The sequence below is a fragment of the Salvelinus fontinalis genome, chromosome 8 (assembly GCF_029448725.1).
Source record: "Salvelinus fontinalis isolate EN_2023a chromosome 8, ASM2944872v1, whole genome shotgun sequence".
Lineage (NCBI taxonomy): Eukaryota > Metazoa > Chordata > Actinopteri > Salmoniformes > Salmonidae > Salvelinus > Salvelinus fontinalis.
The window spans coordinates 7,507,001-7,532,051 of record NC_074672.1 but is presented as its reverse complement, the minus strand read 5'-3'; the positions used below and the strand labels follow the sequence as shown (position 1 = coordinate 7,532,051).

General features: G+C 43.1%; 1 protein-coding gene across 5 annotated transcripts in view; it reads right to left on the bottom strand.

Moving 5' to 3' along the window:
* Positions 1 to 25,051, bottom strand: part of LOC129860448 (agrin-like) — a 368,127-nt gene that overhangs the window by 169,449 nt on the left and 173,627 nt on the right. For all 5 annotated transcript variants that reach the window (XM_055930837.1, XM_055930838.1, XM_055930840.1 and 2 more), the window contains one exon: positions 7,142 to 7,357. In XM_055930837.1, coding sequence (XP_055786812.1) covers positions 7,142 to 7,357 — 216 coding nt within the window. The remainder of the gene's footprint in view (positions 1 to 7,141; positions 7,358 to 25,051) is intronic.

Genomic DNA, 25,051 nt, shown 5'->3' with positions numbered 1-25,051 from the left:
TCTTTCCGGCAGTGGTGTTTCTCCACCAAACTGACTTGTTGCAGATAAAAAGCTGTGTGTAATGAGGTAGTGAACATAAAAGGTACTTTTATCGCTTAAGTTTTCATGTGTCTAATAAAAATCAGGTTCTTGATATGTCACACCTGTTAGGTGAATGGATAATCTTGGCAAAAGAGAAATGCTCACTAACAGGGATGTAAACAAATTTGTGCACAAATTTGAGAGAAATAAGCTTTTTGTGCATCTGGGATCTTTTATTTCAGCTGATGAAACATGGGACCAACACTTTACATGTAGAGTTTATATTTTTGTTCAGTATATATTTGAGTCAAAACACCTCAAAACAAGATGGTATCAAGAACAAGATGAAACTACCTGAAATGAGTCACTTACGATTCCCCACATGACAGTTTCTTGTCATGTGTTGGAAGCTATCGAGCCATCCAGAATCACAACAACTTCTGCCCTATTTAAGCGTGCACATCGTTTTCGTGATGTTGTCAGCTAACCCATCTATAGATAGGTGCGAGACTATTTTCCTTGTCAAATGGCAGCCAAGCATCAATCATCCTGGAACCAGAATAAGACCCTCAACATTTATTGGAAAAGAGCTTTGAGCTGACTGTGACCACGCAGTGAAGTTCATCACACCTTACATTATCTGGAACCTAATAAACTCATTTCCTGAGTCATAGTGGGAGGACCACACACGGTATGAGAGTTGCTATATCAATATTTATAAAGGCATTTCCACCACTATTTATCCTATTATGAATTTTACAGTCACAAAAAGATCCTACTTTGTCTAGAGTAGTTTGTTTGTCAACATTTGGAAAGTTTACCAACAAATGTGCTGCTTCCATCAGGCCTGTTGTGACATTTTTTTTTATCCAACATGTACTTTACTCACATTAAAAGGTTGGATGGAAACCTGGTTAGTGCGAGAGAGAGAGAATGGTAGGAGATGGAGAGATACATATACAGTGAAGGGGAGAAGGGGGGGGGGAGAAAGAGGAAGGATAGAGAGAATGGTGATGGAAAGAGGGAAGAGGTCGAAGGAAATACAGTGCGGATGTGAGAGGAGAGGGAGAGAAAAGAATGAGAGTGAGTCTAGTCTATCAACGGTGCGTGAGGCAGGGCATGCTCCAGGGCCACTCTACACACACACACACACAACATACACACACACAAAATTGATCTTCCCATCGATCTGGGCGCTACAAAGTAAATTCTGAGGCACAGGCGCTCGCTGGGATTCCATCTCCTCCCCACCGCAGCACACCGCATAGGTTGGGAGATCGAGTGTTTACCCGTCTCTCTCTGTCGGCTCCAAGTTCAATATTAGGAGAGCTAACACACCTCGAGCTCTCCCGGCCGCCTCTCAAACACACACTGCCCCCAATTTCTCTTCATGTTCTGCTGAACCGTTACCCTGGTTAAGTGCCGGCTGTCTTCTGTCCCCTCCCCCCTCTTCTCTCTATCGCTTTTCTCTCTGTTCTTCCCTAAAAAAAACGGCAGTTCTCAGACTTGAGGGCCATTTAAATAGATTTAAACAGAGCAGAGCACCCTGTGTTTTTAATTCAAATGATATCAGGCCATTATCGGCACGCTGGACCAGTGAACTAACCCATAGAAATGTGGCTTCGCTCCCAAATTACCCATTTTATAAAGAGGGAATTAATGAAAAGAGCTGCTTAGGCTGGGATGTCCATGAAGGCCAGTGCTGGCTGAGTTATGTGCACAATATTATTCGAGTACAAACGCACACTAAACTGTTCAGATGTAGTGGCCATACATTGACTTGGTATCTGGAGTGGCCAGAGGCACGATCCAGGCCGTTATCTTACAGCGCAGTACAATACAGCTTGAATACTGCTTTAATATGGTACTACATTATCCATGCCTTGCCCATTCAAATGGGAGGGCCATCAACATGTAATGAGAAAAAAATATATGGTCCCACTTTATGGTGCTTATGACGACTTTAGGAATGCCCTATAAAGCCTTTATAAGTTGTGGTTTGTTTAAAGTGTGAAAAATATGAAGAAATACAATGAAGCCTTAAGGACTGGTATATAGTTAAATAGTTAACCAATAGCTACCCGGAATACCGGCATTGGCTCTTTTTGCATTGGTCTCTTGACTCATCACATACGCAACTGTTACTGTTAATTATCTATCTACCTAGTCACTTTATCCCTACCTATATCTACCTCAACTACCTCGTACCCCTGCACATCTACTCTACTCGGCACTGGTACCCCATGTATATTGTGTTCTTATTTTCAATTTTTTCAGGCCATTTCTGTTGTTGGGGGGGGGGGGGGGGGGGGGGGCGTAAGAAAGAATTTCACTGTTAGACTATAGATGTTGTTTACGAAGCTGTTGTTTACGAAGCATATATCACAAACCCCCGAGGTGCCTTATTGCTATTATAAACTGGTTACCAACATAATTAAAGTAGTAAAAATAAATGTTTTGTCATACCCATGGTAAATGGTCTGATATACATACCACGGCTTTCAGCCAATCAGCAATCAGGGCTCGAACCACCCAGTTTATTTTGTCTGATATTCCACGGCTTTCAGCCAATCCGCATCCAGGACCTAAAGTACCCGGTTAATATACTTCTAAAACATTCTCTCTTCACTCCCTCCCTCCAGCAGATCTCTCCACCATCCCAGACAACAACATAATACCAGCCAGTGTGAGCTGCCTGGACCTTCTGTGCTGACAAAATATATTGGATGGAGAAAGAGAATAAGAACCTGTCATCCAGTTTCCCCTGACCCGCTGCACCCCTCTCTCTGCTTCTCATCTTCTAGCTTGCTATTTTTTCTCAGTGTGAAACTGTCAAATGGAACTCTTTTTTTTATACAGAATTACAGTGTTTGTCATTTGGGAACAATACTGCTGTCCAGCATCTCTCATTGTAGACTTTCAATGCATCTTGAAGGGACTCTGGATAAGAGCATTGGATAAATCAGACTGAGTAGCTACATAGCTCTGTATTGTATGATTTCCCCCCCACAAATGAATACACTTTATTAATCCTTGAAAGCCTCATATTACCAATTACTGTGTACAGATACGCTCTGCATTCAAAATCAAATCACCGCTAAGTATCTTAAGTAGCTCCTAATGCCTTGTGTACACAATGACTTATTAATGACTGATTGAGTCGTTAACGTACGCTACCGTTCAAAAGTTTGGGGTTAGAAATGTTAGAGATGTCCTTGTTTTTGAAAGAGCAACACGTTTTTTTGCCCATAAAAATAACTTAAAATTGATCAGAAATACAGTGTAGACATTGTTAATGTTGTAAATGACTATTGTAGCTGGAAACGGCTGATTGTTTATGGAATATCTACATAGGCGTACAGAGGCCCATTATCAGCAACCATCACTCCTGTGTTCCAATGGCACTTTGAGTTAGCTAATCCAAGTTTATCATTTTAAAAGGCTAATTGATCATTAGAAAACCCTTTTGTAATTATGTTAGCACAGCTGAAAACTGTTGTTCTCGTTAAAGAAGCAATAACACTGGTCTTCTTTAGACTAGTTGAGTATCTGGAGCATCAGCATTTGTGGGTTCGATTACAGGCTCAAAATGGCCAGAAACAAAATGGCAAGAACTTTCTTCGGAAACTCATCGGTCTATTCTTGTTCTAAGAAATGAAGGCTATTCCATGCGAGAAATTGCCAAGAAACTGAAGATCTCGTACAATGCTGTGTACTAATCCCTTCACAAAACAGCGCAAACTGGCCCTAACCAGAATAGAAATAGGAGTGGGAGGCCCCGGTGCACAACTGAGCAAGAGGACAAGTACATTAGAGTGTCTAGTTTGAGAAACCGATGCCTCACAAGTCCTCAACTGGCAGCTTCATTAAATAGTACCAGCAAAACACCAGTCTCAACGTCAACTGTGAAGAGGCGACTCCGGGATGCTGGCCTTCTAGGCAGAATTCCTCTGTCCAGTGCCTGTGTTATTTTGCCCATCTTAATCTTTTCTTTTTATTGGCCAGTCTGAGATATGGCTGTTTCTTTGCAACTCTGCATCCCGGAGTCGCCTCTTCACTGTTGAAGATCAGCACTCCTACTCTGAGACACTTTGTGGATATGGGCCCTGTACACCGTAGTCCTCACTTGTCATAATCAATACAGAAGCAGCTTTTCTTATTTTTTGTGAATAGCAGCATAGTCACTAAATCTCCCGATGCAGACCTTGTTCATCAGGAGGAAGTTGCGCCCCACAGGCCACCATCGCCCTTTACCCAGAACTCCACTGTGCTCCCAGCGGGTAAGTCAGGATAATTATGGGCCTTTTGATGGCTGTATATGGCCTGTTTCTCTAGCTGATGTAATTACCTCCCTCTCTCTCTCTCTCTTTCTCTTTATCCATCTGTCTTTCTTTATCAGTTCTCGGTTTCTCTCCCTGTCTCTCTCCCTTCCCTCCCCCTCTCTTCCCGACATCCCTCCCTCCCTCTCTCTCTCTCCCCCTTGCATCCCTCTCTCCCCATTCCCTCCCTCCCTCTTTCTCTCCCTTCCCTCCCCCTCGCTCCCTCCCTCTCTCTGTCTCCCTTCCTCTCTTTCTCACTCTGTCTTTCTGTTCCTGTTTCCTTACCCTCTATCTGGCAAGCCCTTTAGTCACACAGGCCCTGCTATTAGCCAGCACAGCAATCAGCTGATGGATTAGCACTGTAGCGAAAGCATAGAAGAAAAAAAACACGACACAAAGCCCATTGTAGCATATTGCTTTGTGCTTTCAGCCCTGCAAACATCTGGTGGAGTGGCTGGTGCTGCTATGCTAACTAGTGGTGGTTACGATGAGCCAAATAGGCTTCATTGGAGACTGCTGTTATTATATGTTGGCTCTGGACCGTGGTAGACAGACACAGCGTGCGTCGAGGTGTTTTGTCATCTGGTGGCTGGTATAACTTGTGATAGAAGGCACGCCATTTCAAAAACATACTGGCATTTCTAATAGGCTTATGGCACGTTTCTTTAAATCCTGTCATAATACTGTATCTATGTGATGAAGTAACAGCTTCTTTACTCGCAGAGATAAAGAACATGCCACTGTACTGTAGCGTAATGCTAGCAGGACTCATTCTGAAGGTATGAAAGAGCACAAACGACTGCAATGGACTCAATAGTAGCTAGCGTGATGCCAGCTAAGAAACTATACAATACATCAGAGTACAACTCTACACAGCACAACACTGACGGAAACAGACTGAATAGTACCATCACGCTAGCTAGGACTCTCTATACATAAGGGACCGGTACAGTAGTAGTAGACGAAACTGACTGAAACAGACTGAACAGTAGCTAGCGTAATGCTAGTTTGCTGATCTCACAGGTACTGTAAATACAACACAACAGTACACAAGTACACAACACTGACCAGTAGTAGCTAACGGGATGCCAATGGACTGAAACAGACTGAATAGCACAGTGCCTTCAGAAAGTCTTCATACCCCTTGACTTATTACATATGTTGTTGTGTGACACACTGAATTCAAAATGGATTACCCATCTACACACAATACGCCGTCATGTCAACGTGAAAATATGTTTTTAGTAACGTTTGCAAATGTATTGAAAATTAAATATTTACATCAGTATACACACCCTTGAGTTAATACATGCTAGAATCCCTTTGGCAGCGATTAAATCTGTGAGTCTTTCTGGTTAAGTCTCAAAGAGCTTTGCCCACCTGGATTGTATAATATTTGCCCATTATTCTTTCTAAAATTCTTCAAGCTCTGTCAAGTTGGTTGTTGATCATTGCTTTTCGTTGCTTTTCAAACTAACTAGGCCACTCAGGAACATTCAATGTCGTCTTGGTAAGCAACTCCAGTGTATATTTGGCCTTGTATTTTAGATTATTGTCCTGCTGAAAGGTACTTTTGACTCCCGGTGTCTATTGGAAAGCAGACTGAACCAGGTTTCCACTAGGATTTTGCCTGTGCATAGCTCTATTCTGTTTATTTTTATCCTGAAAAACTCTCTAGTCCTTGCAAATGCAGCTACTGTACCACCATGCTTGAAAATATTGAGAGTGGTACTCAGTGATGTGCTGTTGTCACTGCTCCCATGTTCGGGCAGCGCTCAGCGGTCGTCGTCACCGGTCTACTAGCTGCCGTCGATCCCTTTCCCCTTTTCTGTTGGTTTTGTCTTATTGGTTACACCCGTTTCTTGTTTAGGTTTTTAGTTGGGCTATTTAAGCCGGTAAGGCCCGCCTGGTCTTTGTGCGGACTTATTTTTCCTCTGTGTATGTTTGTGGTAGTGCGTTTCCCTTTGTTTTTCCTCCGGACTGCTGGGGTCCTGGTTTTGGGCCGATCTTGTATGTGCGCCCGGTATTGGCGTGAACATTTTTCCTCTGTGCCGGAATAAAACATTGTTCTGTACCTTCTGCTTCCTGCGCCTGAAACCGCACCCACTACGCCTTAAGTGCGTTACAGCTGTGTTGAATTTTGCCCAAACATAATGCGTTGTATTCAGGGCTTAAAGTAAATTTCTTTGCCAATTGTTTTGCAGTTTTACTTTAGTGCCTTATTGCAAACAAGATGCATGTTTTGGAATATTTTTTTCTGTACATGAGTCCTTCTCTTCACTGTCATTTAGGTTAGCATTAAGGAGTAACTACAATGTTGTTGATCCATCCTCAGTTGTCTCCTATCACTGTTTTAGTCAGCATTGGCCTCATGGTGAAATCCCTGAGCGGTTTCCTTCATCTCCGGCAACTGAGTTAGGAAGGACGCCTGTATCTTTGTAGTCACTGGGTGTGTTGATACAACATCCGTAGTGTAATTAGTAACTTCACCATGCTCATAGAGACATTCAACGTCTGTTAATTTTTACCCATCGACCAATAGGTGCCCTTCTTTGTGAGGCAATGGGAAACCTCCCTGGTACTTATTGACTCAAGCCATTTCAGCTTTTCAATTTAGTAAAAAATAATTTTAACATGATTCCACATTATGTGGTATTGTGTGTAGGCCAGTGACACAAAATCTAACTGTATCAATTTTAAATTCAAGCTCTAACACCATTTTATGGGGGAAAAAGTCAAGGGGTGTGAATACTTTCTGAAGGCACTGTATCTAGCATGACGTGCTAGCTAGCAAGACTCACCGCAGGGTCCTTTGCGCAGCACCTTGATGCGCCGCTGCGTGTTGCACTGGGCCTTCTCCAGCTCACACTCATTGGAGTAGGTCGAGGAGTCCGAGCCACACACAGGCGCCACAACCGACGGACACACCATCTTCTTGCAGACACACTCTGTCTTGGAGGGGTCAGCCGCATCACGTTCACATACTGACCCGAAGCCGCATAGCATTCCTCTGCAATCTGAGGAGAAATAAAAACTATTCAGGTTAGAATTTATTTGAATGTTTGATTTGACAGAGATAGAGAAAAAGAGCAATGCAGTATGTTATTTGCGAGGGAGGAAATGTCCCAATGGCCAACGGGAGTACAACTTTCAGACCGTTCAAAAACACTTCAAAGAATTTACTGAAAGTTAAAGGGCCTTAGCTACATAACAGTTGATGCTTGACAAAAAACAGAGTTAACGACTAGTTTACTCGATATATCCATGGGTTAAACAGCTTCGTTACAACTCCAAATACAGGAGCTACATACAATATCCACCAAAAACCTACATCTTTATTGACCCCTGTAATATAGATGTCAGCTTGGTACCTTGAGCATCATTTATCTGGCCAGTGGCCACACATCCATAACACTACACTAAAGCTGACTAAAATAGAAGGTAACTCTCACAGGTAGTAGATTTGAATAGAAATCAGTGAGACTGACTGAGGACAAAGCATATTCCTTCATGGCTGAGCTTAGGAGGGCCCTGATCTTAAGAGTCTCCTTGGTTCGGAGCTTTTGATGGCCATTGCGGCCCTTTCGATTGCCCCCCGCTGTCCTATTCAGTCCCCCCCCCTCCACAGATCCCCCCCAGCTACGTCTTATCACTGGTTCCCAGGCCAGTGCTAAATGCGAGGGGGCATGTTCACTTGGACTAGCCTTGCAGCTGTCTGTCTCGCTCTCACTTGCTGTTGAACACACACACACAGGCGCACACATGTACACTACACACTCATGTATGCACACACACACACATATATTAACACAGAGCTCTGTTGTGTGTGTGTGTGTGTGTGTGTGTGTGTGTGTGTGTGTGTGTGTGTGTGTGTGTGTGTGTGTGTGTGTGTGTGTGTGTGTGTGTGTGTGTGTGTGTAAGGAGAGGGCAGCATCTGTTCCAGCATCTGTCTTTGGCTTCCAGATCTCTTTCTCTACCCCCTCTCCATTGACAGGTGAATGTGTGTGTCTGTGTTACAGTGAGAGAGGACAGGCGAGGGCATCCGTTCTCAATGTGAGACCTCCTGAGGAACTGGAGCCTGACAGATACCTGAGCTAGTCTTTCTTTGGTTGGAGGGGGAAGAAAAGACAGAGAGAGCGTGTGTGCGCGGGGGGAGGCGGGGGGGGGGGGGGCGAGTATGAGCGGTGCAACTATGGAGTTTGACAGCACATGGTCAGTAATGTGAAAACCATGTCAAGACTCCTTCAATGCTCCTCTCTTCTCTAGTGCCTGTGAACAATGGCTATATGGTTACTTTTAGCTGTCAGATCACCCCACAGGCATGTGTGTGTGTATTGTGGATGTGTGTGGATGTGTTTAACTATACTTGTGAAGTCCCCACAAGAATAGTAAACAAACAAAAATTGACCAACTGGGACAGTTTTCTTGGTCCCCACAAGGTCAAATGCTATTTCTAGGGGTTTTATGGTTAAAGTTAGAATTAGTGCTCGGGTTAGAATGAGTGCTCGGGTTAGAATTAGTGCTCGGATTGGAATTAGTGCTCGTGTTGGAATTAGTGCTCGGTTTGGAATTAGTGCTCGAGTTGGAATTAGTCCTTGGGTTGGAATTAGTGCTCGGGTTGGAAATAGTGCTCGGGTTGGAATTAGTGCTAGGATTGGAATTAGTGCTCGGGTTGGAATTAGTGCTAGGGTTGGAATTAGTGCTAGGGTTGGAATTAGTGCTAGGGTTGGAATTAGTGCTAGTGTAGGAATTAGTGCTATGGTTGGAATTAGTGCCCGGATTGGAATTAGTGCTAGGTTGGAATTAGTGCTCGGGTTGGAATTAGTGCTAGGGTTGGAATTAGTGCTAGGGTTGGAATTAGTGCTAGTGTTGGAATTAGTGCTAGTGTTGGAATTAGTGCTCGGGTTGGAATTAGTGCTCGGGTTGGAATTAGTGCTCGGGTTGGAATTAGTGCTAGGTTGGAATTAGTGCTAGGGTTGGAATTAGTGCTCGGGTTGGAATTAGTGCTAGGGTTGGAATTAGTGCTAGGGTTGGAATTAGTGCTAGTGTTGGAATTAGTGCTAGTGTTGGAATTAGTGCTCGGGTTGGAATTAGTGCTCGGGTTGGAATTAGTGCTCGGATTGGAATTAGTGCTAGTGTTCGAATTAGTGCTAGGGTTGGAATTAGTGCTAGTGTTCGAATTAGTGCTCGGGTTGGAATTAGTGCTAGTGTTCGAATTAGTGCTAGGGTTCGAATTAGTGCTCGGGTTGGAATTAGTGCTAGTGTTCGAATTAGTGCTAGTGTTCGAATTAGTGCTCGCGTTGGAATTAGTGCTAGTGTTCGAATTACTGCTATTGTTCGAATTAGTGCTAGTGTTCGAATTAGTGCTAATGTTCGAATTAGTGCTAGTGTTCGAATTAGTGCTAGTGTTCGAATTAGTGCTAGGGTTGGAATTAGTGCTAGTGTTCGAATTAGTGCTAGTGTTCAAATTAGTGCTAGTGTTCGAATTAGTGCTAATGTTCGAATTAGTGCTAATGTTGGAATTAGTGCTAGTGTTGGAATTAGTGCTAGGGTTGGAATTAGTGCTAGTGTTCAAATTAGTGCTCGGGTTGGAATTAGTGCTCAGGTTGGAATTAGTGCTAGTGTTCAAATTAGTGCTCGGGTTCGAATTAGTGCTCAGTTTTGAATTAGTGCTAGTGTTGGAATTAGTGCTCGGGTTGGAATTAGTGCTCAGTTTTGAATTAGTGCTAGTGTTGGAATTAGTGCTCGGGTTGGAATTAGTGCTCGGGTTGGAATTAGTGCTAGGGTTGGAATTAGTGCTAGGGTTGGAATTAGTGCTAGTGTTGGAATTAGTGCTCGAATTGGAATTAGTGCTAGTGTTCGAATTAGTGCTAGGGTTGGAATTAGTGCTAGTGTTCGAATTAGTGCTAGGGTTGGAATTAGTGTTCGGGTTGGAATTAGTGCTAGGGTTGGAATTAGTGCTCGAATTGGAATTAGTGCTAGTGTTCGAATTAGTGCTAGTGTTCGAATTAGTGCTCGCGTTGGAATTAGTGCTAGTGTTCGAATTAGTGCTCGGGTTGGAATTAGTGCTAGTGTTCGAATTAGTGCTCGGGTTGGAATTAGTGCTCAGGTTGGAATTAGTGCTAGGGTTGGAATTAGTGCTAGTGTTGGAATTAGTGCTAGGGTTGGAATTAGTGCTAGTGTTAGATTAGGTTTAGGAGCTAGAGTTGGACCTTTAAATTACATGCTGGTGGATTTCTTTCTACCCACTGGAGAACATCCCATTTGAGAGAGAGAGCATGTCCAGTTTGTGACTTTAATGGAAGAAAATGCTTTGTCCTTGTAATGCTCACTCTGTTTTGGGGAGAGATCATCCATAATACATGATGTCATGCTCTCACTGGTGAGAGAGGGGTGTGTGGACTGATATGGGATAGTTAGGTATGACAGTTTTGACAGAAATTACAAGAAAGACAACTCTAGGAACTGCGTAGATGTTAGAGGATGCTAGACAGTTCACAATTAAGTCATATTGTTAATAAAAACCAATGTGTTTACCTCAGAGTTAGTATTGTATACTTCCACTATCTGTTGGAGGATTACTTCATCTTCATACTGTTATTTTTTCTCTCTGTGGGATGAAACTGTGGGACTGCAACAGTGGGACTGTGTGATATCTAGTCAACTGTCTCTTACGAAAAAAGATTTCAGTCACAGTTCAGTATAACTGCAGTATACTGCAAATACTGCATCCAAAATAAAAACAGCAGTTCAACTGCAGTTATTCTGCAATTACTCCGTCCAAAATACCACAATTGACTGCACTTTTACTGCAGTTCCAAAACTGCAATCTTTTTTTGTAGGTTTGCCCATCTGAAAATCAATACACATAATATTGGGGTGGGGGGGGGGGGGGGGGGGGGGGATTGTATGGGTGAGTATCAAGACTTTAAATCTAAAAGGTCGATTTAGTAAACATCACACGATCTCTGTGTGTGTCACGCTCGTCGAAATGATCAGACCAAGGTGCAGCGTGGTGAGCGTACATTTTTCTTTATTATAAATGTCGCCAACAAAACAAGAAACAACAAAATGAATGTGAAGCTTACTAGGGCTATACAGGCCACTAACAAAGACAACTACCCACAATCACAGGTGGGAAAAAGGGCTGCCTAAGTATGATTCCCAATCAGAGACAACGATAGACAGCTGTCCCTGATTGAGAGCCATACCCGGCCAAAACATAGAAACAGAAAACATAGAAATAAAAAAACTAGAATAAAAGCCTCTCTATGGCCAGGGCGTGACAGTGGGGTACAGTTGAAGTCGGAAGTTTACATACACTTAGGTTGGAGTCATTAAAACTAGTTTTTCAACCACTCCACGCATTTCTTGTTAACAAACTATAGTTTTGGCAAGTTGGTTAGGACATCTACTTTGTACATGACACAAGTAATTTTTTCCAGACAGATTATTTCACTTATAATTCACTGTATCACAATTCCAGTGGGTCAGAAGTTTACATACACTACATGACAGAAAAAGAGAGCATATTCCAGGACAAAATCAACTGATATAAGCTTTGTAATTGTCGGATGTCTTTAATATGAGTCAGGTTTAGGGAATAGATCGTTTAATTAATCATGTACGTCGATAAACACAGATATTTGATGTACAGTTCGAAAACGATCCTGTGTGTACTGTACATACTTTAGCAGAGCAGATGTTAAAGCCTGCACACACTGTATCAAATCAAATCGACGTTTATTTGTCACGTGCGCTGAATGCAACAGGTACAGTCGCTCTGCAGTAGATGGGTCGGGCACTCCTTTCTCACACCATACGATGCTGGCATCTTTCAATATCATCAAGAAGCAAATTACATATAATACATGACACAAACGACTATGCCCACAAACATTTTGTACAGACAGTGTGTTAACTGAAAAGCTCCATAATATGTCTGACTACATACAAGGTGGGAACAAATGAAAGAGGCAGAGTCACTCTGGCATTATCCATTCAAAGTGCAGTACATTACTACATTCCTGCACTCACATTTGTCTGTGCAAAAAGGTGTGTGTGTTCATAAACACACGCAGGGTATACTATTTTCTTTGTGCTTTTTTCTCCTTAGTTTTACCCTGACAAACATTGTGTCTGCCCTCCTTCTCTGACCACGGAAACTGGCATATGTATGTCCCTGCTGTGTTTTGTCCATGCAGTCTGTCTGTATGGATGTAAAGGGAGAAATTTACCAAAGGCAATCATGTATACCAAATTAGGAAACAGGATTATTAGCTAACAAGGAAGGGCTCTCTTGCTGAAACGCAATTGAAACATCAGAGGGCTCGTTCAAACAGAGGGAGAAGGGAGGGGGCTGTGCTGAATTTTGATTGGACATGGGCCAAAAGCGAATCTAGAGGTGAATCTCAAAAGATTTCCCTTCATTTCTTGCACCCTCTTCTCTCCTTGCTTCTCTTCTGTTCTCACATTGGAGGTTATGGTCCAGAGGGTGGGACCTCAGATCTTATCCTCCAATGCCTTTTAAAAGAAGAAGATAAGAGGATGGAAGGAATCCAGGAAAGACACTTGATTCACCCAAGATCTTAATGTAACATCTAATTCGAAGGACAGCACCGTTTGGATCGGCGCTGTTGCCTTACACCAGAACAGAGTGACTCCTACTAGCCCTAAGACACCACAACAGTCAACAGTGTGATAAATTATTGAGTGCTTATCCAGTGATCATCGTTCACTAATAACCTGTCTAGGATCAGCGTGCCGCTAGCGGCACACCCCCCCCCCCCCCACTGAAAAACCAGTGCCGCGAAATTCAAAAAAAATATTTTTTTTAAATATTTAACTTTCACACATTAAAGTCCAATACAGCTAATGAAAGACACAGATCTTGTGAATCCAGTCAACATGTCCGATTTTTAAAATGTTTTACAGGGAAGACACAATATGTAAAGATGTACATCTATTACCTAAAAACACATTAGCATAATCCACCATCTTTTATTTGTCCACCAACACCAGTAGCCATCACCAATTCGGCTAAACTAAGATATTTATAGCCCCTAACCAACAAAAAAACTCATCAGATGACAGTCTGATAACATATTTATGGTATGGGATAGGTTTTGTTAGAAAAAAGTGCATATTTCAGGTAGATGGCATAGGTTACAATTGCACCCACCGTCACAAATGGAATAGAAAAACTACTTAGAGCAACGTGTTTACCTACTTACTAATCATCAAACATTTCGTAAAAATACACAGCATACACGAATCGAAAGACACAGATCCTGTGAATACAGACAATATTTCAGATTTTCTAAGTGTCTTACAGCGAAAACACAATAAATCGTTATATTAGCATAGCACATAGCACATAGCAGCCCAGCATTGATTCTAGCCAAAGTGAGCGATAACGTCAACATAGCCAAAAATATATTAATTTTTTCACTAACCTTCTCAGAATTCTTCAGATGACACTCCTGTAACATCATATTACACATTCCATATAGAGTTTGATCGAAAACGTTTATATTTAGCCACCAAAATCATGGTTAGACAATGTGAAATGTAGCTCAGCTGGTCAGAAAATGTCCTTGCGCCACTTAGACAGTGATCTACTCTTATACATAAATACTCATAAACGTGACTAAAAAATATAGGGTGGACAGGGATTGATAGACAATTTAAATCTTAATACAATTGCGGAATTACATTTTTTAATTTATCCTTACTTTTCAATACAGTTTGCGCCAAGCGAAGCTACGTCAAAAAACATGGCGTCCTAAGCCACTAAAATGTTTCGACAGAAACACGATTTATCATAATAAAAATGTCCTACTTTGAGCTGTTCTTCCATCAGTATCTTGGGCAAAGGATCCTTTCTTGGGAGTAATCGTCTTTTGGTGGAAAGCTGTCCTCTTGCCATGTGGAAATGCCAACTGCGTTCGGGATGAACTGAAAAGCGTGCCCAGCTATTCACATCGTTTCAAAAATAAATGTCCCAAAATCGCACTAAACGGATATAAATTGCTATAAAACGCTTTAAATTAACTACCTTATGATGTTTTTAACTCCTATAACGAGTGAAAAGATGACCGGAGAAATATAACAGGCTAAACTAACGCTTGGAACAGGAGCGGTCGGTGTCCTCCACGCGCGTTACGCACCAAGAAAAGACTTGCTAGCTACAGGGTTTTTTCATTTGTAGTGCCTGTGAACGCGCAATCGACCCCATTGGAATCGTCATCACGTAAAGGCATCCAGGGGAAGACGTAAGAAGTGTCCGTATAGTCATAGCAATAACAGTGCCCTTTTAACTGACTTCAGAACAGTGGCCAACATTTCTGAAATCTGACTCCATGTCAGGGAAATTGCTGTAGAATGGGCTCTGTTCCACTTAGAGACAAAATTTCAACTCCTATAGAAACTATAGACTGTTTTCTATCCAATAATAATAATAATATGCATATTGTACGATCAAGGATTTTGTGGGAAGCCGTTTCAAAAATTACCCAATTAGCATAAATAGTCTCAACAGCGCCCCCATCCTCAACAGGATAAACATTTAGGTCATTTTGACTGCTCATTATTTGTATTTTTTTGTTACTCTGCCATTATTAAAGTCATGCCCTCCTGCTTATTTTCCTAAATAAGTCTATATACTGTCGGTGTTAGAATTGTACTGTAGTTATACCCAGTTTTAGGAGGGCATGTCATTTTTCAATGGTTTTCCCTCTTTGCCCTTCCTTCTCCCAACAGTTGAAAGTCCAGTGCCCAGCTAGTAATCACTTCGAAACTGAACCTAAACCTACACTACACCGAAACTAATTTCACACATACTGTACAACAAATGAAGTAAAGTATGAGAAAGGGAGTGAATGGGTGAGTTGATGAGCGAAGAGAACGTAATCACCAGTTGTGAATGAAGAACAGGGTGGGCCCTTCTATTGCACTCTGGCCCACTTGGAGTCGGCTACACAGTGAGAGTGTGCGCACATTTTACATGCTAAACGGCCTTCAATATTTGGGGAAAGCTCCATATCGGGCAGCAGGCGAGCGAGTGTCAGAGTATGTGGTGATGAGGCTTCTGGAACTTTACATTGGCAAGGGGAGACATGTCACTATGGACAATTGTCACGTGACTGTCATTGGCAAACAAATTACTTGTAAAGAAAAAAAGCCTGGCCGGCCGCATAAACAAAGTGGGACGGGAGCTCCCTCCCTCCCCTGAAGAATGACAAGACAATGGGGACACAATAAGGAGGGAACCGGAGACTGTTAAGCACCGCAACCAAATAAAGGTATGTCAAAGTGTGTCAAGCAGTGAAAGTTAAGAAGATTTGTGTCAACTGTTAGGACAAGGGAGAAATGAAATCCATCTGATGCCGTGAAAACGCAGACAATTAAAACAGTAATTGACTATTTTTGACTGCTTTCATATCGACACAACAGTACCAGACAAAAGTTTGGACACACTACTCATTACAGGATTTATATATATATATATATATATATATATATATTTTTTTTTTACATTGTAGAATAATAGTGAAGAAATAAAACTATGAAATAACACATATGGAATCATGTAGTAACCAAAAAAATGCTAAAACAAATCAAAATATATTTTAGATTTGAGATTCTTCAAAGTAGCCACCCGTTGCCTTGATGACAGCTTTGCAGACTCTTGGCATTCTCTCAACCAGCTTGGAATGCTTTTCCAACAGTCTTGAAAGAGTTCCCATATGCTGAGCACTTGTTGGCTGCTTTTCCTTCATTCTGCGGGTTAACTCATCGAAAACCATCTCTTGGGTTGAGGTCGGGGGATTGTGGAGGCCAGGTCATCTGATGCAGCACCATCACTCTCCTTCTTGATCAAATAGCCCTTATACAGCCAGGTGTGTTGGGTTATTGTCCTGTTGAAAACAAAATTATAGTCCCACTAAGTGTTACATCTGCTCCCGCCACACCCTCTACTGCTCATCATGTGTCTCCTTGACCTGCCGCCACTCCCTCAGTGCTCTCTCCCTCTCCCTCTCTCTCTGTGTGTGTGATTGCATGGGCGGAGACAGGTGTGCTGGAGTCAGAGCAGACCCCAACCAGCTGCAACCTGTTCCATAATCAAGACCTCAAACAAATACTCAGTCCTTCCACTTCCACACTGCCAGATTATAATCTCTGCTCAGTCAGTCTATGTTTCTTGCTGTTTGTTACTATTTAGATCCTGTTATCCTGTTGTGCCTCGCCTGACACGGTTTTCCTCTCTGCTACAGTTCTGTCCGCTCTGACTCTGGTCCCTGTCTCAGTCCCACGTCTCCTCATCCTGCTACTCTGTCCTGGATTCCCTGCTCTACTGCTCCCTTGGATACCCCTCCGGACATGCTTACCCTGTCCCAACCCCTCTCGCTCCAGCCTCAGCCTCCGCACCTGGTTTCCTGCAACCCACTAGAGCCTCCCCTGGCCTGCACTCCATCTTCCTCCATCTTCCTCCTCTGTTTCAACAAATACCTTGGTTACTTCATCCCAGTCTCCTCGTCTGAGTCTGCTCTTGGGTTTCCCTGTTCCACTCCGCGTAACACTAAGGGTCCCAGTAACGACGGACTGTCATCTCTCTTTGCAAATATAACATATTTTGATTTGTTTAACACTTTTCTGGTTACTACATGATTCCATATGTGTTATTTCATAGTTTTGATGTTTTAACTCTTATTCTACAATGTGGAAAATAGTAAAACAAAAGAAAAACCCTTGAATGAGTAGGTGTGTCCAAACTTTTGACTGGTACTGTATAACAAGCAGTATCAACCTAATGAAAATGCTATTGTGTAATTTGAAAAAAAAAATGTATTCTAATGTTACCCGAGGCTTTCATAAACACAACAAAATTATTATTTTTGAGATAGCATACATGAAATGTATTAATTACACTGTTAGAATGTTTCAGTCAGAAGGACTGCTCATTAGCTTTAAGGGGGGTCCCTCGAGGCCCCCCTCCCTCGAGGCCCAGTGGTTCTAGAGTTAAAGGACCAGTAGGCATGGGACTTTATGCACCATGTCACGTTCTGCCCTTAGTGTCTTTTTTATATCTTTGTGTTAGGTTGGTCAGGGCGTGAGTTGGGGTGGGCAGTCTATGTTCTTTTTTCTAGGTTGTTTGTTTTCTATGTGTTTGGCCTGATGTGGTTCCCAATCAGAGGCAGCTGTTTATCGTTGTCTCTGATTGTCTCTGATTGGGAGCCATATTTAGGTAGCCTGTTTTCCATTGTGTGTTATGGGTGGTTGTTTCCATTTCAGTGTTTTCACCATTCGGGACTGTTTCGGTTTTCATTTTGAATCTATTGTTCTTTTTTATATTTTGTATTCATTCTATTAAAATATATTATGGATACGTACCACGCTGCACATTGGTACGATATTTCCTACTACCTCCTCAGACGAAGAGGACGAAAGCCGTTACACACCATTTGTACTTTTTGTATGTTTCCAGATTTGCCGCTATTAGAAAATGTATTATGTTAAAATGTATAGTGTTTTGCCAAAGAGGGCAACAAAGGGCAAAACTACATGCTACAACTTTAAACAAGCTATGAATATTGTGTGATCTTACTGTTGTCCAATTCTTCATGGCAACCACTGATTGGACAACATTATTCCTGTCAAATGGCCTCAGTCTCTCTTGACCATCCATCTGTGCATAGCTTAAATGCATAGCCTAAATGCATACTATATCAATAATAGCAGGTTTGGGGTCAATTCATAATTACATTGAGAATGTTTAAAATGCACAATCTCCTTCATATTGGTCACATGCATGATTCTTTTAAAATCCTGGGATAGCCCGTTTGAACTTCTGCAATCACACCTCCAGCACATCTGTAGTCTCCTCGCATTCAATGAAGTAAGGAATTCCAGGCCCATGATGCTGAATGATTGATGCATAAAATGTGTAACCATAAGCTGTGATTATTTAGTAGGTTGCATCCAGGAAAACCATTACGTTTCTATCTTTGGCAAGTTGCTCCCTCTGCAGTACAATGATTTGTGTCTGTTTGGCGGAGTGGAACAGGGGTTGGTAGATAATGACCTCCTGTTGGAAGGTCAGACTTGACCAGTCTGTCGACGCTGATGCTGTCATTCTCATCAAGCCTGGTGTCGGAGGCTAGAGAGCTTCGGATGTTCCACACATCTTTTGGTGTCAGGTAGAAACATCTATCAGACACATTGTGATGACCCTCTTCTTTGGTCCCCTGAGAGCACTGTGCTGCCTTCGAACGCACCTCAGTTGTGGTGCAGTCTTGCCCGATAAACGTCGCTACGAAATGCATCAAAGTGTGATCGATGCGATTAATCACATTCTCTGTGCTTTTGTCCAGGCAAGGACCATTGTGGCACGGTTGTCTCTGCACAATGACCCCTTGAAAACTAACACCGATGACAAAGGAGAAACAGGTGTAGCTCTTACAAAGAACTGACCAATTTCGCTAATGCATTTCTGCTCGCCGGTTGCTTCATCTGGGTTCAAAATGGGAACGACTCACTCGCAGGTTGGGGTCATTAGGAAAAGACTAAGTTGGGAAAAGTTGTTTTTTCTATTGCCGTTCCGCCAGTGAATACCCGAGCGACCCCTAAGCACTCGCTCTTAGAGTCAATTTTGGCTGAGAAGAATCTAATTTTGTGTAAGGACGTACGCTGCGAGTCGGGAAGCAAGTTCAGGGAGTGAACACATTTGATAAATAAATGAACAAAACTAGAAACACAAACAGCGCACCGACATGAAACAGGAACAATGACTGGGAAGGAACCAAAGGGAGTGACATATAAAGGACAGGTAATCAAGGAGGTGATGGAGTCCAGGTGAGTGTCATTATGCGCATAGCACTGGTGACAGGTGAGCGCCCTAACGAGCAGCCTGGTGACCTAGAGGCCGGAGAGGGAGCACACGTGACATTTTGAAAATCAAATTTTGTTGACAAACGCTAAGGTTAAACGCAATATCTTCTCCGGGCCTAGATGTTATGTCAAGGGCTGAAAGCGATGCATTCAGAGGTAGGCAACTGATTCATAGTACGGCAAAGTTGTGTGTTGGTCCGTCTATTTACAGCAATGCACCAGAAGATCCGGGAGAAATGCACATGAACATTGTCTTTGTGCCTGTGGAATACATCTGCCTAAAACGTCCATTGATCTTTTACTTCCAAGCTCCCAGGGGACTGATCCACTCAATTATTGATCATACAAAAGCATAGCGAGTGCGTAAACATCTGCTCACGACGAAGAAAAGAAAGAAACAGACATTCATACCTTTCAAAAACTGTCTTTCCCTCCTTTCTACGGCATTATTTCAACGAGCAAGGTCTATTACCTTTTTCATTCCCTTTCTGGACTGAGATTGTGTGTGTGTGTGTGTGTGTGCTTGTGTTTTCTCATTTCCACGTATAAAAGGTCAATCAATTCCCCTCCCGCTCATTGAGCTTCCTGAGCTGTGCTGGGGTTGCTGACCTGGCTCACACCTGCATCAACGTATAATTTATCACACAAACACACACCGCAGCACAACAAACACTCCCACACAGTTTCCCAGACCCAGACAGAAAGAGGGCGGGGAGATGGAGGGAGAGAGGACGGAGAGTGCACAAGACCAGATGGACAGAGTCGAACGAGATAAAGACAGCGAGCAAGAGACGATGGCGAGAGGTTAAAGGGAGACCGGGAAAGAGCGAGAGAAAAGATGAAGCAAAGAATCAGAATAAATAAAATACAACTATACTGAACAAAAAATATAAACGTAACATGCTACAATTTCAAAGATTTGACTGAGTTACAGTTCATATAAGGAAATCAGTCAATGTAAATAAATGTATTATGCTCTAATCTATGTATTTCACATGACTGGGCAGGGGAACAGCCATGGGTGGGCCTGGGAGGGCATAGACCCACCCACTAGAGAGCCAGGCCCACCCACTGGGGAGCCAGGCCCAGCCTATCAGAATTAGTTTTTGCTCACAAAACGGCTTTATTGCAGACAGAAATACTCCTCAGTTTCATCAGCTGTCACGGTGGCTGGTCTTAGGCGATGCCGGAGATGAAGAAGCCAGATGTGGAGGTACTGGGCTGGCGTGGTTACACGTGGTCTGCGGTTGTGAGGCCGGTTGGACGTACTCCCAAATTCTCTAAAACGACGTTGGAAGTGGCTTATGGTATAGAAATTAACATTAAATGCTCTGGCAACAGCTCTAGTGGACATTCCTGCAGTCTGCATGCCAATTGCACACTCCCTCAAAACTTGAGACAACTGTGGCATTGTGTTGTGTGACAAAACACAACACATTTTACAAGGGACTTTTATTGCCCCAGCACACCTGTGTAATAACCATGCTGTTTAATCAGCTTCTTGTCAGGTGGATGGATTATCTTGGCAAAGGAGAAATGTTCACTAAAAGGGATGTGAACAAATTTGTGGACAAAATTGAAGAGAAATACGCTTTTTGTGCATATGGAACATTTCTGTGATCTTTATTTGATCTCATGAAACATGGGACCAACACTACATGTTGCGTTTATATTTCTGTTCAGTATAAATAGGAGCGTAAAATGTAACTTGCTCCTGAACATAACCATGCATTATCCCCAGGCATGTTTTCTCTCAGTGTTTCAACAGTCTACTCTATCATCATAACCCCCCCATAAGGCTGTCATAAGCATGACATAAGATGTCCTATGCAGACATAAAAACCTGTTATGACCAATATTTCATGGGGTCAAATTTACCTGGCGTATTGCACCAGCACACAATTTTGCACCCGTTATGTTCAAGTGGGAATACAAATTGAGAAAAATCTAACTAAATGTATTTACCCTTTCACTCTACACTAGAATCTTACAATCCCTTTTGATAATAACAGGTGCAAACAAATGGTACAGTAAATCAGGCCTGAAATATGGAACCTCGTGACATCTGTTCTGTCATGCTCATGGTGACAAAGTACAGTGTAGTATCAGAGGGATCAAACCCCATCGGTGATAACTCTTCATCAAAATGAGGCTGCCGGGATACTTTGCATCGTTGTGTGTCCGTGAGACAAAGAGAGAACAGTGGGAGAGAGGGAGACCGAGAGTGAAAAGAGGAGATAGACTGGAGATAAGGGAGAGAAAGACAGGGGCATATAATTGGAGAGAGGAAGAGAGAATGTGTGAGAGAGAGAGAGGTAAGTGAGAGCGAAAGAGAGGAAGGAAGAGTGGGATTTGGGAGGACGTCTTCTTCGTGGAACACCTCAGAGAGCGAGAGAGAGAGTGAGAGTCAGAATGGACGGGCCCTGGTCCCCAGTTTAAATAATGGAGATGTGACCCGTATCCTGTCACCCTTCATCTCCGGCACAAAGGAAAGTGGAGAGCAGCGCGGCTCTAGAAAGATGACAACTTGATGCAATATACATGACTATATCGCCGGCGCCTGCCAGCTACACACACATGCCACATGCTCACACTGCTACGCGAGATTCAATTATTCAACTCGTCCACCGAGTTGTCGGAGAGGAGTGCTCTCTCTTTCCCTCTCACCATCTGAACGTAACTTCCAAGCCCTGCCAAATAACTCCCCCAGGTGTGTGTCTTTTCACAAACACACGTTGCCGTGTTGCTTCAGGGTTTTTGCTTCACGGTGAGATCCATAGCCTCGCGGAATCTAATGTTATCCCTTAACGTTTTTCTCGGGCCACAGTTCCCATTTTGCTCCCGTGCCCTCGCTCCATCTCTCTCTCCGTCTCTTCCCCCAGTGTTTCGTCATCAAGCTTTCTACGTGACATGAAAAAAGAGAGAGAGAGAGAGGATGTTGAAGAGAAAAGTCTGAGGAGGGATCTGCCTCTCAGTCAGTGTGTCAATGTATGGGGACCAAAGGCATTCTCCCATCTCCAAAAACATCTAAACCATGGCTCAGCAACTCCCCTCAGTTTCCAACAAAGACAAGGGTGGAGGAGGAAACTGCTTCTCCATGCTGGCTCTACAACGGGTGTGGTGAGGGACTTCAGGGGTCCTTCCTAGAGAAGGCCCAAGCCAGTGGCAGATGGCTTTACTCTGTACTATGAGGAACCTGGGGGAGTGAGTGAGTGAGTGAGTGAGTGAGTGAGTGAGTGAGTGAGTGAGTGAGTGAGTGAGTGTGTGTGCCTATAGCTCTATCTGGTGCAAAAATGGTTTCACTGGATAAAAGGAGAAAAGTCCTACCTTCTCCATGCTCTTCCAAATCACCATTGGGATAGAATAGGATAGAAGGATGCTTTTTAGATAGAGGAGGAATTTTAAGGTAGCCTTGCTACACTCACCATTCTGTTTGAAGTGAAACAGAATGAGAGCTATCGTGAGACAAGGCTAATTTTAAGGTGGTTTGAAGATGGAATATGCTAAACCTTGTATTGTTTGTATTGTTTCATTTTGGCTTTTACTTAGTTTGTTTTGAGAAAGAGGACTGTGAACATGGTGCTGGATGTGAGATGTTGCCATTTGAAATGACTTGAGAAATTTGATAATGGTATTTTACAGTGCCAAACCTCTATCCTCCCCTGGTAGTTTACCACAAACAGAAAGAACAGATGAATTCTTGGTAATGAAATAGAAAAAAGCAGGTCAGTAAAATTGCCCTATAAGAATTGACCTTCCCCCCTACCTGTGAGTGCCCTAATTTTGTGCCCTATAAAGAGCCCCCTATGAAGCAGCCCTTGGGGCCCAGTAGACAGTCAGCGCGCCCCCCACCTCGCTCCTCTTTCAGACAGAGCTCTCCATCACTCTCCATCCCCTCCATCTCTCTCCACGCTCTAATCAATAACCGTGGCTCAGAGATCAATACTTCCACAAATCACTTCATTTTCTCTTTCCCTCTCTCCCTTTCCCTCTCTCCCTTTCCCTCTCTCACTTTCCCTCTCTCCCTTTCCATCTCTCCCTTTCCCTCTCTCCCTTTCCCTCTCTCCCTTTCCCTCTCTCCCTGGCTCTTCTCCCAGGCGGTGAGAGAAAAAGAGAGGGAGATGAAAAGAAAGAGGGCTGTCAATGTAAAATGCGACCTAACCCTCCTCCCTTTCCTGCTTCCCCTTCCTTCGTTCACTCCCGTGCCAGCGAAAAACCAAAGAGGAGTAACACACACATACTGAGACACACTCTGACAGACACACACACACACACACACACACACACACACACACACACACACACACACACACACACACACACACACACACACACACACACACACACACACACACACACACACACACACACACACACACACACACACACACACACACACACACACACACACACACTCCGAAGAGGGAGTAAGCACCAAATAAAGCCCATCAGAAGCTGCCTGGTACTTCAGATCTGCCAAGCTCAATTTAGAGGCTGTCAAGCCGCCCCCTCTCTTTTTCCCCCTCCCTTTCTCTTCTCCATCACTCTCTGTATCTTAATAACCATGAGAGGTGAACGTAGCATATAATTGTGTTATTTTCAAAGAATCAAAGCAAGCCCATGCTGCCTATCCATCATTCTGAACTTCACTCCCTCTCAGCCGGGGGGAAAGCAAGCAGCAATATGGGGCCGTAAGACGCAGTTCAACACGCCAGCGAGTGGGAGAGTGGATGGATGTTGGATGGGGGACATATATTCACATTTCTAGGATGTGTCCCATGCACCGGCGGCTAGCGTTAGCGATCGCGGCCGCTAGAAAATTAATTGCCATCAACACAAAAGTAGGCGAAGCTTTCCACGCTTGTGTGCTTTTCATTATACTCTCGCGCCTCAATGTTGAGGCTTTGTAATATTTCCTGCCAGGATGAAGTGGAAAAGAGACAGGGATTCTGGGGGAATGTGGATAAATATGCGCTTCTCTTCATTTGTCTTAATTTGCCCTCTTTGGCAGCGCTTAGCCCATTCTGAATGAAGCACGCTGCTGTAGTTGGCCACGAATGGACGCACATATTGGGGGAAATACAATACTGCAAACCGCAAACACACATACATACCCAAACACACACTCAGCCAAACATGTGCACGCAAACAGCAGTTAACTGCAACAAAAATACATGACAAAAGGCAAATTCACAGAGACAACAAACATTGAACAAACACTTATCAATATACAGCACGTTCCAGCCAAATTCATCACATACGTTTCCTTCATAAGGAGACAGACCACATGACGAGGCATGTGTCTGCAACCAAAATGAACTGCTATCACTACACAAGAATGCATGGCACGCAACCTATGTACAGATCACGTTACAGATCAAACCAATTCTATGACGATCCTTAGAGCGCTACATTTCTGTGAGGAACTACGCAGAACTGCATATTCAAGCATTTCTGAGTATCTAATTAGAATTTTATATGAAAGAATTTCATATGGAAGAATTTCCATGAACGTTTACATAGCGTTACTATGATGACCTATATATAAATTCAAATCTATATATCAAATCAAATTTCAAATCAAATGTATTTATAAAGCCCTTCTTACATCAGCTGATATCTCAAAGTGCTGTATAGAAACCCAGCCTAAAACCCCAAACAGCAAGCAATGCAGGTGTAGAAACACGGTGGCTAGGAAAAACTGCCTAGAAAAGCCGGAACCTAGGAAGAAACCTACAGAGGAACCAGGCTATGAGGGGTGGCCAGTCCTCTTCTGGCTGTGCCGGGTGGATATTATAACAGAACAGGGCCAAGATGTTCAA